Source organism: Emys orbicularis, chromosome 3 (genome assembly GCF_028017835.1).
Source record: "Emys orbicularis isolate rEmyOrb1 chromosome 3, rEmyOrb1.hap1, whole genome shotgun sequence".
NCBI lineage: Eukaryota > Metazoa > Chordata > Testudines > Emydidae > Emys > Emys orbicularis.
In genome coordinates this window covers 58,035,965-58,052,347 of record NC_088685.1, presented here as the reverse complement: position 1 = coordinate 58,052,347, position 16,383 = coordinate 58,035,965, and the positions used below count along the sequence as shown (strand labels likewise).

Genomic DNA, 16,383 nt, shown 5'->3' with positions numbered 1-16,383 from the left:
CAGGTGCTGTTATCACTCAGCACAACCACATATGGAGCCCCACACCCAGCTAGATTGCATGAATACTTCCAGAGCCACTCATGAATCACACAGAGAAAGGCACCAGCCAAATCCCCCCAGCTCCCAGCACTGTACCTCAGGAATATACCGTCTTGCACTGCTCAAGATGAGCAATTTATTAATTGGTTCATTACTTCATCAATGGAAAGTGGATATACACCAGCCTTTTTAAAACTGAACAAATTTACCAAACACTTTGGGCAAACTCACCAATAAAGATAAACAGTTAAACAAATTTATTAACTACAAAAGATAGATTTTAAGTGATTATAAGTGATAGGCAACGAGTCAGAGTGGTTACCAAAAGAAAAGAAAATATAAGCACTCAGTCAAAACTCTCAACCCTATTAGACTGGGCAACATCTAGATTAGCAGTTTTTCTCAACCCACTGGATACTGCAGTTCATAGTACACAGGATTCACCCTTTAAACCTGTGCCACTCCCCTCTGTTGGAGTCTTCAGTCTTCTGAGTGGCCTTGTTGCTTGCTGCATAGGTGGGGGCAGAGGAAAGGCAAAGCAATGGGGCCACTGTGTTCTGATTTATAACCTTAGTCCATGTGCTTGGAGAACACAAGTCCAGGCATGTCTGGTGGGCACTGCTGAGTCACAAGTTGAAGCAATACCCTGGTGTGTCTACTGTGAGTGAGTCATTGAATTGTAATTCCTCTGATGGACAATGGCTGGTGATGTCTGTTCAGCACCCACCCAGGCATTGGTTACCTCCATTGTCATTGTCTCTGGAAAGCTAGTATCTGGGTGCTTCCCAAACCCACAGCGTATTTTAGTGAAAACTATCCAACACAATTCTTATAATTTTATATGCATTAATGATACACGTGTTTAGATGGAACAATGGGTTTCAGCATATCATAACCTTTCCCCGATACCTCACATGGGATGCTTTATATGCAATATCACAATTATTTATAGATGAGGAATATAGGGGTTACAGGGCGTTGCCAGAGGTAAGAGTGTCACAGGAAATATGGTGAGAAAATCAGATCTAAGCATAAACATTAACTCAAAGCTTTAGCTGTACTTACTGGATCCCCTTTTTCTCCTTTTTCAGAAGACTCTCCCTGTGATAGTATACAGTAAATGTTAATACTTACATGATAATTTTAAGTGACAAATAGTTTGTATGTCTGCTTTTGGAAAACAACTCTTCAAAACATATAGAAAACAAACTAACAGTTATATGTATTCAATACATACAAACAACTTTATAAGATATATAAACTATGAAAGCCCACTTAATGATTACATTAATTTAATTATAAAGAATATGGACAGATAATAAAATGGGATTCTACCCAAGTTCGTTTCTTTTATGTCTGGGTCACATATTATATATTATACGTAATCATAAGCATAAAGCTTTCAAACCTGGGTCTACATATCATCATGCTCCAACTTTCCACCTGCTGACTTACTAGCATTAGCTAGAACTGGGATTCCTTGAAGTCCAACTCAGATAGTCGGCTCGACCCCTGGGCCCCAACTGGTGGGACATACTGAAGGCATGAGGAGGAGCAGGAAGTTGTCAGTACAACTGGGCTTCATTCTGCTTTGGACTGCTTACCCTGTACTACCTGCTCTTGACTTTCTGGTTTCCTGACTTGGCCTGATTCCTGGTTCTGGATCTCCATCTCTTCTCCTGACCCTGACCTCCTGGTTTCCTGACTCAGGCTGATTCCTGGTATCAGTCTCTCTGTTACTGACCTCCTGGTTCTGAACCCTGGGTGGCAAGGGGACCTGGCCACTTGCCTTGTACTAACCAGCAGGCCTGTCTGCCTATGTCCTGGGCCTAACACAGGATCAGAAACAGATATCAGAAAGTGATGACTGAAATAGTGTAAAAATATGAGTTAAATTCTCAAAAGCAAATGACTTTTAATACACAAAACCATGATTCTTTCAAATTAATAGCCTAAACTAGATTTCTGTTTGTATGAAGATCATTTACAGTACAAGGTTTTAACAAGAACTAGTTGATCCTCTAACATTCTGGGGCCTTACATTACTTCAATTTAAATCACTAGCAAAACTTCTATTGATTCAATGGAAGCATGACTGAACTTTCTGCTATTTCTAGAAAAATGCGGTTTACATCTTTTCACCAATACTGAAAAAATTGTTTCGGCTGAATCTGCTGTTGGAAAGCTTCAACTAAAACTAAAAGATGATTAACTAGCAAAGTCTTTTTCTAAACTTTGATCATGCTAAGAAAGCTATTTTTTCCATCTAGGTATTGAAGATGGTACTTCTTCACACAATGCATCCGAAGAAGTGGGTTGTAGCCCACGAAAGCTTATGCTCTAATAAATTTGTTAGTCTCTAAGGTGCCACAAGTACTCCTGTTATTTTTACTTCACACAATGCACAGTCAACTTGTGGAACTTGTTGCTAGGGGATGTTATGAAGGCCAAAAGTGTAACTGGGTTCAAAAAAGAATTAGATAAGTTCCTAGAGGATAGGTCCATCAATAGCTATTAGTCAAGATAGTCAAGGATGCAACCCCATATTCTGGATGTCCCTAACCTCTAACTGCCAGAAGCTGGGACTGGATGACAGGGGATGGATCACTCAATAATTGCCCTGTTTTGTTCATTCCCTCTGAAGCATCTGGCATTGGTCACTGTCAGAAGATTTGATATTGAGTTAGACAGACCATTGATCTGACCCACTATGGCCATTCTTATGTTCCTAATTTAAGAGAAAGTAAAAGAATATTGTTATTTTAATCAGCAATCAATATTTCATTGTTTGAGATACTTGCTTTCTTTTGAGGTTTTAGGTACCTCCTGGTTGTGCCTAGGTCTGTGGTGTTTTGGAAATTCATGCATCTTGAAATCAGGAAGCAGAGAAGCACACAAAAAATAAAGAGGCAAAGCAAAAAATGGACTAACCTTTTTCAAAGTGTAAAGAAGATTAATTTCATATAGGGCTTTTTTATGGCCAGCAGCTTTTGTCTTATTTTATGCTAGCAGGTCTGCCCATCTCTAAATTATAGACTCTATCCTGATCCATCACCATCAGAAAGGAAAGCCCAAAAGGATCAGAAATGTTGCAATGTCACCATGCTGGTAAGCAATGCAGCAGAGAAAGCATTCAGAGGACTCCGCACACGACAGATCAGCAGTATCCAGGGCTACATACAATGAGTATATGAAAAACTCAGCAATGACTGGACAACTCATTCAGCAGTTCATCCCTATTCAGCAACCTACTTAAGCACATACTTTAAGTTGGATGGGATTTAAGTATGCAGTTGGGACACAGCTTCAATACACCAGGGTTAAACCCAGCTTTGGTGCAGAGCAGGTGGCCCTGTCCATTAGTCACCCACATGCCCAACAGCCATGACAACCCTGCAGAGACATCCAGGCCAGAAAACAAAATGTAGGTTGTGAGGATGCTGGGCCCAAAGTCTACCATTGGAGCATATTTTTCTGTGCCCACAGTTCTTCTACTTGACCTTTACTCTTTTTCAAGGATTTGGCCCAATAAAAATAAACCACACTTAGCCATCTTAGCCATCACATCTAAGAATATGAATTAGGAACTATTATTTACCTTTTCACCTTTTGCACCAGTTAACCCCATTTCTCCTTGCCGACCCTTTTAAGAAAATAAAAAAACTATTGACAATCTTTGTCCTTTTTTATTCTGACAAATGAAAAGAATCTTCCCCATCCAGCTGCTCCTGGCACTGAATGTTGCATGAAATCTTGTTAATCATCATAACTGAAATGTGTGATTTAACCAGCTTCAACTGAATTTAAGTTATTGTCTTCTGCTGGAGAGAAGAAAATTCTACATGCTACTCAAAATCAAACACTTGGCAACACTACGATACATCTAGTGTGTCTTTTCTCTTTTCTCCTCAGACCAACAGTACATCAAATTGGCAAATATATATTCCATTATTTAAAATACATAGATGCTTTCTGTCAAAAAGTTTGGACCCAACATTTGACCACTTAATTTGCTATAAACTGCTTGGGAATGACCTGCACCTTTTAAATACTTTTGGTGTAACAAACCCTGTCACTTTATTAAAGAGAATTTTTTTAAATACCCACTATTTGCTAGTGCTACCAAAAATATTTTTGAGCTCCCCTTGCTGGTTCAATAGATAATATTATGTATGCACATATTCCAAACACTATGCACATTTCCTTTTGCTCTCCTAAAAACACAGAAAAAATATTTTTCACTCTTCCCCCTGCCCAATTCAGGCCTAAAAAATGTAGGTTACACTAAAAGAAGACATAATATTTTCAGAGTTCTAAAAGAGCATTACAATGGTACAAACTATCATAATTTCATCGCAAGTCACACAATTTTGGCCCCTGCTTGAGCCAGTCTTAAGATGATATGAGAATTTCAGCCCTATTGGGGAAAAGTCCTCTGACAGGCTGTATTCCCCACTTCCCTGCCTCCTGGAGAGAAGACAATCAGGGCTGCTGCAGGAACCAGGCAGAGCTCGCTCCCCACCCTTAAGAGTTGAGTTTTTGGGTAGGTGAGGTGGAGAGGGACCAGCTGACATTTCACAGAGGGGAAGGGGAAAAGAAAGAGCCCAGCAATCTTCCTTCTCTGCTCTCCTGTTAAAAATGGGTAATCTCCCCTGTGTGCTCCTACACACTCCCTACAACACCAGACCAGGGAAGTGGGAGGAGGGCATGAATAAACTCTGGAACTAATTCCCACACCCAGGCCTGGGAAGACAAAGAGGAACCCCCCTGTAGCCTCCCCCCCAGATCTGAGAAATGGGGTGAAGAACCACTGAAGCTGCAAGAGCAGAGGTGCGGTTGGGGGCCAGAAATGCTGTGACAGTTGCAGGGAAATGTATAATTAATTGCTGGGCTGGGTGATGGGCAGATGTGGGGCTGTACAGGAACAGAATTAATTAGAATTTTGGAGCTTGGGGAGAAGCTGGATGATCCGCACAATCATGCAGCATTTTATAAAAATCTTTGTAATTTGATCTCATGTGGGTCCCCCAGTGAGACCTTCTGCAGCAGCTTACTCTATATATTTGAGAGAAGTGCCAACACTGAAATTGTCACACAAACATTGGGGGGTGTTCAAAAATCAAAAGGTCAAAAACATGAGATCATCTCTTAAAACAAAATCTCATTATTTAGGAGGGGGATTGACTCATGATTTTTGAACTTTTGGGTTGGATATAACTGCATTTCAAACAGTGGAGATTAAAAATATTGTAACGAACCTACTGGCTCATTACTGAGCACTGTGTTAACCTCCAATTCAACATTCAGCAAGTAGAGGGCTCCATAATCCCTCCAGTACAGTAGAAGGAAGCACTGCCAGAAGAGGACCTAGCTCGGGGGGGGCGGGGGGGGGGGTACAAGAGGCTGCATGATGACTGCAGTAGCAGGCTGGAGGCAGCAGCCCAACACTGGTTGTGGAGAGAAGCATAATGCTGGTTGGAAAGGCTGTGAGCCAGGCTGGGAAGAATCCTGTCACAGGGAGTCCATGGCTAGCTGTGACAGACAGATACTTAGAAGCAGCCTGCAAACAGCTGGGCCACATGCATGGGTCTGAAGATGAAAGATGAAGAAACATAATTCTGGCTGTGGGATCTCCAGGCCAGTGCATAACTGACTCCTGCAGGGAGTAACCCTGGCACTGGACCTGAGGTCACTAACCTTCATACCACTTTACAAAACTACCCTTAGGGGTTGGATTAAGAACTGTTGTATGCTAAATTTCTCTCTTTTAATTTGGAACCATTAAAACCTAGATGCCTAGGATAAAGGCAGTATTTATTTCTGGCAGCCCTCGTAATGCAATTCTTTGTTATTCATCATACTATATGAGTATGTTTGGGTAGAGATGGGCAAATAACTGATTTTTCAGTTTACTGGCGGTTAAAAAAATCAGTTTGATTTTAACCAGAATATTCTGAAAAATTGTGGCGAATTAAACAAGTAGGTGAAAAACTAGGTTTGGGTGAACAAATCATTTTTTTAAACTAACCATTTAGTTTCCAGACATTTTTTAATGTAAAAGCAAAGAAAGTGAAGGAGAAGATGGTGGTCCCCCCATGTTATAATTGTTAGCATACTAGCTAGGGAACTGGGAGACTCAGGTTTAATTCTCCCCTCTGCGGAGAAGGGATTTGAATTTGGGTCTTTCACATTATAGAAGCATACCTTAGCTCAGGGGTCGGCAACCTTTCAGAAGTGGTGTGCCGAGTCTTCATTTATTCACTCTAATTAAAGGATTCGCGTGCCAGTAATACATTTTAATGTTTTTAGAAGGTCTCTTTCTATAAGTCTATAAAATATAGCTAAACTATTGTTGTATATAAAGTAAATAAGGTTTTTAAAATGTTTAAGAAGCTTCATTTAAAATTAAATTAAAATGCAGAGCCCCCCGGACCGGTGGCCAGGAGTATGAGTGCCACTGAAAATCAGCTCGTGTGCCATAGATTGCCTACCCCTGCCTTAGCTATTGGACTATTCTGATGTGTGTTTTTCTCAATCTCTCCTATTCAAGCAGGTCCACCGTGTATAAGTAATTAAAACATCATTGGCAGAGGGACATCAAGTTGGGTCTCCCACACTACAAGACTGTGCTCTAACCCCTGTCCTATAGCATAGTCTTGGGCAGCTCTTTCTCAGTCTCTCCGATTGAAGCTGCTCCACTTTGTATAAAATACCTGAATAGTCATTGGACCAGCAAGAGAAAATGACAATGACCCTAGCTGTCAAGGCACTCATCTAGGAGGTAGAGAACCAAGTTCACGTCCCTGCTCCACTGACTCTTTCATTATTTATACACAGCAGAACAGCTTGACCAGAAGATATTGAGAAAAACCCACTCCAGAAGGTCCCATAGCCCGGTGGCTAGGGCACCATTCTACAATGTAGCAAACCAAAGTGCAAATCCCTTATCCAGCAGAAGGGGAATCGAACCCAGGTCCCCCACATCCTGAGTGAGTGCCCTAACGTGTGGGCTAGAAGCTGCAACATGCACACACACAAAAATCTGTTTTGTGAATGGTATCTAAGTTCCACCCCACCTGCCTCCCAAATTTTTATTTGGCTACTTTGTGTCAAATTTCAAATAGATGTGGGTGATAAAAACTGCATTTGCCAGTGAATAAACTATTTCTCTGAAAATGTCACCCTGTTCTATTTGTGGGAACCACCAAGAGCTGGAGCCTGAAAGGCCTAACGCTTGGAGTGCCTACAGCACTTGCCTCTGAGCACATGGTACACCCAAATCACTGCCAAACATCTCTGGGACTGGTGTACCATAGCATTCACAGCTCTTTCCTGCAGGTTAGACATACTGTAGATGAGTGTCCTTTCAAATGATAACAATGATTTTTCACTACAAAAAGGAAAATTCAACTACATTAAAGAGGTATAAGTCTAAAACTAATTGAATAAAAGAGTCAACCTGTGTAATTCACTTCCATAAGAGTCTGTTGGGACAATTAGTAAGACTGAAATGAACAAAGGAGTGGATACATACATGACTGGTTAAATAGCTGGTGCCATGCAAGCTAAGATGATTAAATGAGTAATTATGTGTCTAGTTTCAGGGCAAGAGATGAGCACTTCACATGGTCACTAAGGAATTTTTTCCCAGTATAATATTACACAAATATATAAATATGTTATTTTTTTCTCTTCTTCCTTTCTCTCACTGGCCAGTAACCAAAGGCCTGATCAAGTATGTAATCCGCTCCTCCTAAGGAAACTGTGACAAACCAGATGAATGAGACTACAGGTAAACTTAGCAGTGACAAGCTGGTTGTTATTTTGCAATTCCTTGTGCCCTTATATCTCAGATTCTTACAATTTCTCCCTTTCGTCCTTTATGTCCAGCAGCATCAGGTAATCCTAGTTGTCCTGCAACACCCTGTGAAGAATTGCAAGTGAAAGAATATAATAAATATAATATAAAATATTATAATAAATATAATATGTAGTTACCATAATTTTGCAATATTAGGTCCTATGTTGATATGTTATTTTCTGTGTAAATGCAAACATCCTAATTCAGCATCAAACAGAGGGGGTAAGATAACCTGTGCACTACATCAAAGTTATGTGGCACAAGAATGTATTCTTCTCCATGCGGGAGATATTCATATTCCATTCAACTAATGGGAGTTCTACATCTATAGAGAGAGCAAAATATCCATGTTGAGTACTGCTGTGTAGATCTGAGAAGAGAATTTTGTCTTAAATCATTGGAAAGAACATTATTTTTATGATCATTACCACAGTACATTTCTTAAGTGTGAGAGAAAGGAACAACAAAAAATCCCTCTTCTAATATGAACAAGCACCTCAAGAAATATTCATTTTAGTTTTGAACAGCATGAAGACACAGATAAAGAAAGAGATGAATTGATATTAGTGACAGTATATTCCCACTGTTCCTCAGAATAAGCAAACTGACTGAAGCAATTTGGCTTCAAATTTTATTTTTATTGAGACTACTTATTGTACTGTGTGTATCTACCCTTTCGCAGAAGGCCTGTACATATTAAATATATAATACATGGCTTTTTGCTTTAATTTTACATAGGGAAGACCTGGTAAAAAATGAAGTAGGTATGTGCAGTGGAGGCAATGTGGCCTAGTGGCTAGCTGGGTGACCATGGGTAAGTAACTTTACCTCTGTGTGCCTTGGTTTCCCCATGTGTAAAATGGAAATAATGATGTAAAATGTTTTGAGACCTACTAATAACAAGTGCTAAATAGATATTATTATTAACAATAATAAAGGAGATAAAATAACAAAATATAAATTTCAGTCAGATTCCTATTGATTTTATCTCTTGATGGCTTTTTGTTCAATTTCTAGGGCATTTCAGCAGTTAATCTACATGAGTCTTCATCGGTCTGCTGGCTACCAACTAATATTAGGATTAGTTGCAGAGGCAGCTTAATGATGACTGCTGAGTAGCAGTTGACTTGATGAAGAGAACAAACCAGAGACAAATGGTCTGACGAAGTGGGTATTCACCCACGAAAGCTTATGCTCCAATACATCTGTTAGTCTTAAAGGTGCCACAGGACTCTCTCTTGCTTTTTACAGATCCAGACTAACACGGCTACCCCTCTGATACCAGAGACAAATAGTTACTATAGACTGAATATAGATAGTTATTGTTTGTATTGAGATGTGCCTTGAATTTATATGTATGGAAAAAATTTAAAACATCTTTTGGGAAAGATAATATTAGATCAACCAGCTGTATTTTTATATATTATTTGAATATCCACATATAAATCATTCTTTGTTAATTTTTTAAGATGCAAGAAAATATTTAGAAGAAGAAAATAGTGATAGAAAGTAGCAATAGATTATTCAAGAATTAAAGCAAACATTGGAAAAATTTTCTAAAACAGTTTATGCATATACTTTCTGTCACTTTCCACTGTGCTTTAAATTATTACCTTCCAATGCCTGTGACCTCATTGAGTCCCACAAAGCTGACTTTTCTGCCCAAAGTAAGGATGTTTGTAAGCAGATTTGATTTTAAAACTGAAGTGACCTTATATTTATATACATTGAAATAATGATAAACCACAAATCAAAGGCCAAATTCTGCACTCACTCAAACCCACTAAAACCATACTGAAGTCAGTAGAATTGCACATGGTGTAGGCACAGAATAAGCCTTGACTATGTAGAGAAATAGGTAGAGATGAGTGGTTATTAAATTATGACAGGCCTTCAATGGTATCTGTCCGTGCCACCTCCTTATTTGTCTTATGGGGACCACAATATTTGTCATAATTCCTAGAAATGCCACTTTAAATAAACCATGCAAATATCATCAGAAAAGACTGATACTAAGGACTTCACAAGAGTTTCCTACAAGGAAAACCACTGAAAAAAAAAATTTCAGTGAGAACTTGAGAGAGCCTTGAGAGGCCATATAAAATCAAGGAAATTGGCATTCCATTGTTACCTGTACAGAAGGGAATCTCTCAACCCACAGAACAGCACAGAACAGATTACCTTGCATTTATATAAAGCTTTTCATCTTACAGACACTTTACAAATGATGTATTGTCAGTAAAGGGATTTGGCACCTCCCAGGTGTAGTGGAGTGCCCAGCCAGCATTCACCACATTATATAACAGTGTGAGAAAGCAGAAATTTAGATCAAGGATACAGGAACAAACCCCTACTTGTGAGAATAGCTCAATGGGATTTTTTAATGTCCACAAAGAGCAGAGAGGTTCTCATAAATATTCCCCTACCCTAAACTACACAGAACTTAATTTATCTGCTTCAGTGGTTGAAAGGCATGGGTCAGCCCTGCTGAGATTTAAATCTGTGGCTCCAGAGAGTCTGGGTATTTAAAACGTGATGTTTAGACTAGTAAACCATCTCTGCTATCATAGTAAATACTAAACTTAGCACTCCCTTGCTGAAAAGTTACTTGCTTGTGAATAAGTCATTAAACTCTTCACACTGGACAGCTGAAGGAAGGAGTAAGTTGGTGCTCTGTAAAGGATTTAAAAGATGATTAATTTCTTGAAACAAACAGCTGGCCTATATTTTGCCAGAATACATTAATTGGGAAACATAAGATGCCCTAGGAACCCTTAGAGCCTCACGATGGTGAGAAACATGACTCCTGTAGATAGATGCATATCAAATCCTGAGGACCTCCACTGTTGCTTTAGAATTAATCTTAAATAGTGTGGATTCAAAGACAGCCGTTGGAATGTAAAAAAGGAAGATGTCAAATAGCCCGGAAGTAGAGAAGTAGCTTCGAGAAAAAAGCTGTAGACAAGGAAAATACTTGATATTAACAGAAATTACTTTTTGGCAAGAAAAATAAATTGCTAAGGTGATCAGATATACACATGCACAGGAAGGTGACAGACCAAGCATAGAGACTAAGGCTCTGAATCTGGAAAACATCTCTCCTCAGGACAGCAAATAAGCATGTGCATAAGTCCCAGTAAAGTCAATGTCCTGAATTGAGGCTTATATCCAAAAGGAACTTATGGAATGAGTCAACTCACTGGAATATATCATGGAATTGGTTGCACTTCACATATATCTTCTGTGCCATAAATATTGATGAAATCATTTAAACATTCTGTAATTCTCTCCACCGAGAAGGAAAATTTATAAATTTGTTAAAAAACCTTGTGAGCATTCAGAAGCTTTTTAAAGTCAGAGTTCTGACATTCAGTAGGACAGGTTGCATTAGAAAACTATGAACTATGAAAATATAGGAAGTGATATATCTGATCTTAGATTTTAAAGCCAAAAGAAACTTTTATAATATAATTTGACCTCCTGCATAACATAAGCCACTGAATTCACCCAGTAATTTCTGCATCAAGCCCATATCATATATCTCATTATATATATCTATATATATATATGATATATTATATTAAATGAGCTCATTTACATGTGTATTTGAAGGTTTTCTATATAGACCTAATTTATTTCTTACTGTAAATTTTACTCACCTTAAATGAAACAGAGCTTGGAAAATCTTGTATTAAGGTTTAGCAGCTTACAGTGACAGAAAACTGAACTCAAGGCCAAGTCATATTTCCTAATTACAACAGACTGCAGAACTACAGAAAAAATCTCTGGTAAGGATTTAAAGGAATGACTGACAGTATTGTCAAAGTAATTTGAACTTTTATCTGCTAGGTGTAGGAGGAAAGATTAAATGAAGTCCATATAATCTAGAGGTACTGCAATAAAAATGTAGAACTTTAGAGAAGGCTGTTTGGGAATCAGAAATGACGAGGGACATAAAAAATGTGACAATATATTTGGATTCCAACACTGCAAAATACTTGAAATACTCTAGACAGCAAGGTTCAGATATTCAAAGTAGCCATTAGGTTTTTACAGAAAACATTTCTTTAAATCCCTTAAATAGCTTTGCAAATATCAACCCAAGTTTGTAACTTTCCATTCTATTCTCAGGTTCATCACAGGTCAGATTAAGAAACAAGAATTTAAAGTGAAGTCTTTGAGGATAAAAGAGGATAATAATCTGTCTTTGGGAAGGTTAAACCTCTTAGTTTTGTAAACCATGGGACAGCTTTTGAGAAGTAATATGTATATAGCCCCCAGATTTGTAATTTCTTAAAGTTCTGCATTCTTTTTCCAAGACTGTGGATTCAGACAGGAAGAAACATATTTTTCAACTCAGGCTGATAGAAAATGGGTTTAATTTTCTTAGTTTGAATAATGATACCTATCTCTTATATAGTGCTTTTCATCCGTAGATCTCATAGCGCTTTACAAAGGACTGATCAAAAGATATCAAAGAGGAATACCAATGAGGAATATATAAGTAGGGGAGAAAAATTAGCACTCCTGCAATGCTTCCTTCTCACCTTATTTATCTAATAACTTTAAAATATGAGAGCTCTGTCTCTTTAAGAGGCTTTACTGAGTTTTCGCTTCTATGGCTATTCATGGAAGTTTATGAAAAGTACTATTAGACAATCAAAGAGACTTTCACAGTTCCTTTGAAAGAGTAACTACCAAGTTTGATTTCTGGTCTCTTTCATAAATGGAAAGCCAAACTATCAAAAATTAAAGATTATGGTCTGAGCAATCAATAAATATACTCAGACATACACACCCTCATTTTCATGTGAACACAAGAATGGCTGATTCAATGAGCACTAGATGTCAGTGTATACAATTAACCCATTTATGGTGTATGTGCGGGTGTGCATGTTTTTCACATGGGGACTTTGAAAATTTGGTTCTGAATCTCTACAGCTACAATTATTTGGATAAGAAAGAATAGATCTCTACCTGTTGATTACAAGAATCGCACTTTAGAATGCTTTTTATAAAGAATAATTAGGACTATATTGTAGAAGCTGCCTTTATAGTATAATGCAGGTTGATATCTGTAGAATCATAGGTCTTGAAGGGACCTCGAGAGGCCATCTAGTCCAGTCCTCTGCACTCATGGCAGGACCAAGTATTATCTTGACCATCCCTGACAGGTGTTTGTCTAACCTGCTCTTAAAAATCTCCAATGATGGAGATTCCACAACCTCCCTAGGCAATTTATTTCAGTGCTTAACCACCCTGACAGTTAGGAATTTTTTCCTAATGTCCCACATAAACCTCCCTTGTTGCAATTTAAGCCCATTGCTTCTTGTCCTATCCTCAGAAGTTAAGAACAATTGTTCTCCCCTCCTTGTAACAACCTGTTATGTACTTGAAAACTGTTATCATGTCCCCCTCTCAATCTTCTCTTTTCCAGACTAAAACTAAATTTTTTCAATCTTCCCTCATAGGTTGTGTTTTCTAGACCTTTAATCATTTTTGTTGCTCTTCTCTGGACTTTCTCCAATTTGTCCAAATCTTTCCTGAAATGTGGCACCCAGAACTGGATAAAATACTCCAGTTGAGACCTAATCAGCGCGAATAGAGTGGAAGAATTACTTCTCGTGTCTTGCTTACAACATTCCTGCTAATACATCCCAGAATGATGTTTGCTTTTTTTGCAACAGTGTTATACTGTTGACTCATATTTAGCTTGTGGTCCACTATGACCCCCAGATCCCTTTCCACAGTACTCCTTCCTAGGCAGTCATTTCCTATTTTGTATATGTGCAACTGATTGTTCCTTCATAAGTGAGTACTTTGCATTTGCAAAAAGAACAGGAGTACTTGTGGCACCTTCCACAAGTACTCCTGTTCTTTTTGCGGATACAGACTAACATGGCTGCTACTCTGAATCCTTACTTTGCATTTGTCCTTATTGAATTTCATCTGATTTACTTCAGACCATTTCTCCAGTTTCACTTTGAATTATAATCCTATCCTCCAAAGCGCTTGCAACCCCTCCCACCTTGGTATCGTTCACAAACTTTACATGTGTACTCTCTATGCCATTATCTAAATCATTGATGAAGATTTTGAACAGAACTGATCCCTGTGGGACCTCATTCGTTATGCCCTTCCAGCATGACTGTGAACCACTCTCTGGGAACGGTTTTCCAACCAGTTATACACCAATCTTATATTAGCTCCATCTAGGTTGCATTTCCCTAGTTTGTTTATGAGAAGGTCATGTGAGACAGTATCAAAAGCTTTACTAAAGTCAAGATATACCATGTCTACCGCTTCCCCCCATCCACAGGCTTGTTACCCTGTCAAAGAAAGCTATCAGGTTGGTTTGACACAATTTGTTTTTGACAAATCCATGCTGTTACTTACAACCTTATTATCTTCTAGATGTTTGCAAACTGATTGCTTAATTATTTGCTCCATTATCTTTCCAGGTACAGAAGTTAAATTGACTGATCTGTAATTCCCTGGTTGTCCTTATTTCCCTTTTTATAGATGAGCACTATATTTTCCCTTTTCCAGTCTTCTGGAATCTCTCCTGTCTTCCATGACTTTTCAAAGATAATCACTAATGGCTCAGATATCTCCTCAGTCAGCTCCTTGAGTATTCTAGGATGCATTTCCAGGCCCTGGTGACTTGAGGACATCTAACATGTCTAAGTAATTTTTAACTTGTTCTTTCCCTACCTTAGCCTCTGATCCTACCTCATTTTCACTGCCATTCACTACGTTAGTCGTCCAATCACCACCAACCTTCTTGATGAAAACCGAAACAAAGAAGTCATTAAGTACGTCTGCCATTTCCACATTTTCTGTTATTGTTCCCCCACCCCATTGAGTAACATGCCTATTCTGTCCTTAGTCTTCCTCTTGCTTCTAATGTATTTGTAGAATGTTTTCTTGTTATCCTTTATGTCTCTAGCTAGTTTGATCTCATTTTGTGCCTTGGCCTTTCTAATTTTGTCCCTACATACTTGTGTTATTTGTTTATATTCATCCTTTGTAATTTGACCTATTGTCCATTTTTTGTAGGACTCTTTTTTGATTTTTAGATCATTGAAGATCTCCTGGTTAAGCCAGGCTGGTCTCTTGCCATACTTCGTATCTTTCCTATGCAGTGGGATAGTTTGCTCTTGTGCCCTTAATAATGTCTCTTTGAAAAATTGCCAACTGTCTTCAATTGCTTTTCCCCTTAGACTTGCTTCCCATGAGATCTTATCTACCTATATCCTAAACCAATATACTACACAGTGCCCAGACTGTAATCTTTACTGTCAGAGTTTTCCATATAAATAACATCTAAAGGGACAGATTTTGGATTGAGCTTCTGACCTGCTTATGCCACTCTGGTGGTGGAATCCAGTCCAGTTGACAAATCTCTCTCTCTCGCGCACACACACACACACAAATTTAACTTACCTACCTGGTTATAATGCCTGTTTAAGGAATTTTGAAATCAATATAACCCAGGAGGACCCTGTATTGGAGGGGGAGGAAGGAGATATTTTTCAAATAGGGACACTTTATGTTACATATTCCTACATTAAAACTATGGTACACTTTTGAAGGTTTCACATGTTAAATTTGGTTACATAGTAAAGTATTGGTTCTAAATTCATTATCATTACTTCTGGATAAATAAAAGTACTGTAAAAGAGTGTATCATTTAAGCAAGATAAAGTCCCCCAATTCTGGGAACCAGCAGGTTATTTCACCAAGGATCAATGTGGCAGAGATTGAAAGAGATAACATTTGTATCAGGCTTAATGAAGTCTGCTCTGTTAGGTGTAGAATCTTTTTTAATTTGTTACTGGAATGTCTCAGAACTGCCTCCCACAAAATTAAACTGACAAAAAAAACCACCCCTAGTTATCGAGCAGAAGTAGTTACTGATGGGATTGGACAAACAACTCAATTATCACTGGTCTACAATTTTTGAGAAGTCGTCTGCTTCAGAGATAAAATGTGCTATTTATTATGTATTTTGATGTGCTGAATTCAAATATGACAATTAAAACAACTGATTGGCTACTGTTTCTAAGATATTTAAGTTTTTACATTTTATGTCTATGTATATTGTGTAGATAGCAGAGTTTTAATCATAAATTGTAAACCTAGGTCTTTTCATGTGTTTATGGTTGCTTTACATGATAATATTTCACCTGTCCTGTTTATGTAACACTTTAAAAATCAGCAAAAGGGTTATATAAATAAAATTTATTATGAAACAAAAGGCAAAAAACTATTCTGTACATAGTTTAGTCCTATTCAGTGTCTACTCGGCACTTCTTGGCTTGTCTCTTGTATTCATTAAATGGAGCATCTCTTGTCACTGTCCAGCAATAGTCTGCAAGCATTGATGGGCTCCATTTGCCCTGATAGCGTTTCTCCATTGTTGCAATGTCCTGATGAAATCGCTCGCCGTGCTCGTCGCTCACTGCTCCGCAGTTCGGTGG

The 16,383-nt window shown here is 38.3% G+C and overlaps 1 protein-coding gene across 1 annotated transcript in view; it reads right to left on the bottom strand.

The window, feature by feature from the left end:
* The window catches only part of COL19A1 (collagen type XIX alpha 1 chain), a 334,061-nt gene that overhangs the window by 74,965 nt on the left and 242,713 nt on the right, over positions 1-16,383 (bottom strand). Inside the window, 3 exon segments of the mRNA XM_065401717.1 lie at positions 1,105-1,140; positions 3,638-3,682; positions 7,901-7,963. Coding sequence (XP_065257789.1) covers positions 1,105-1,140; positions 3,638-3,682; positions 7,901-7,963 — 144 coding nt within the window.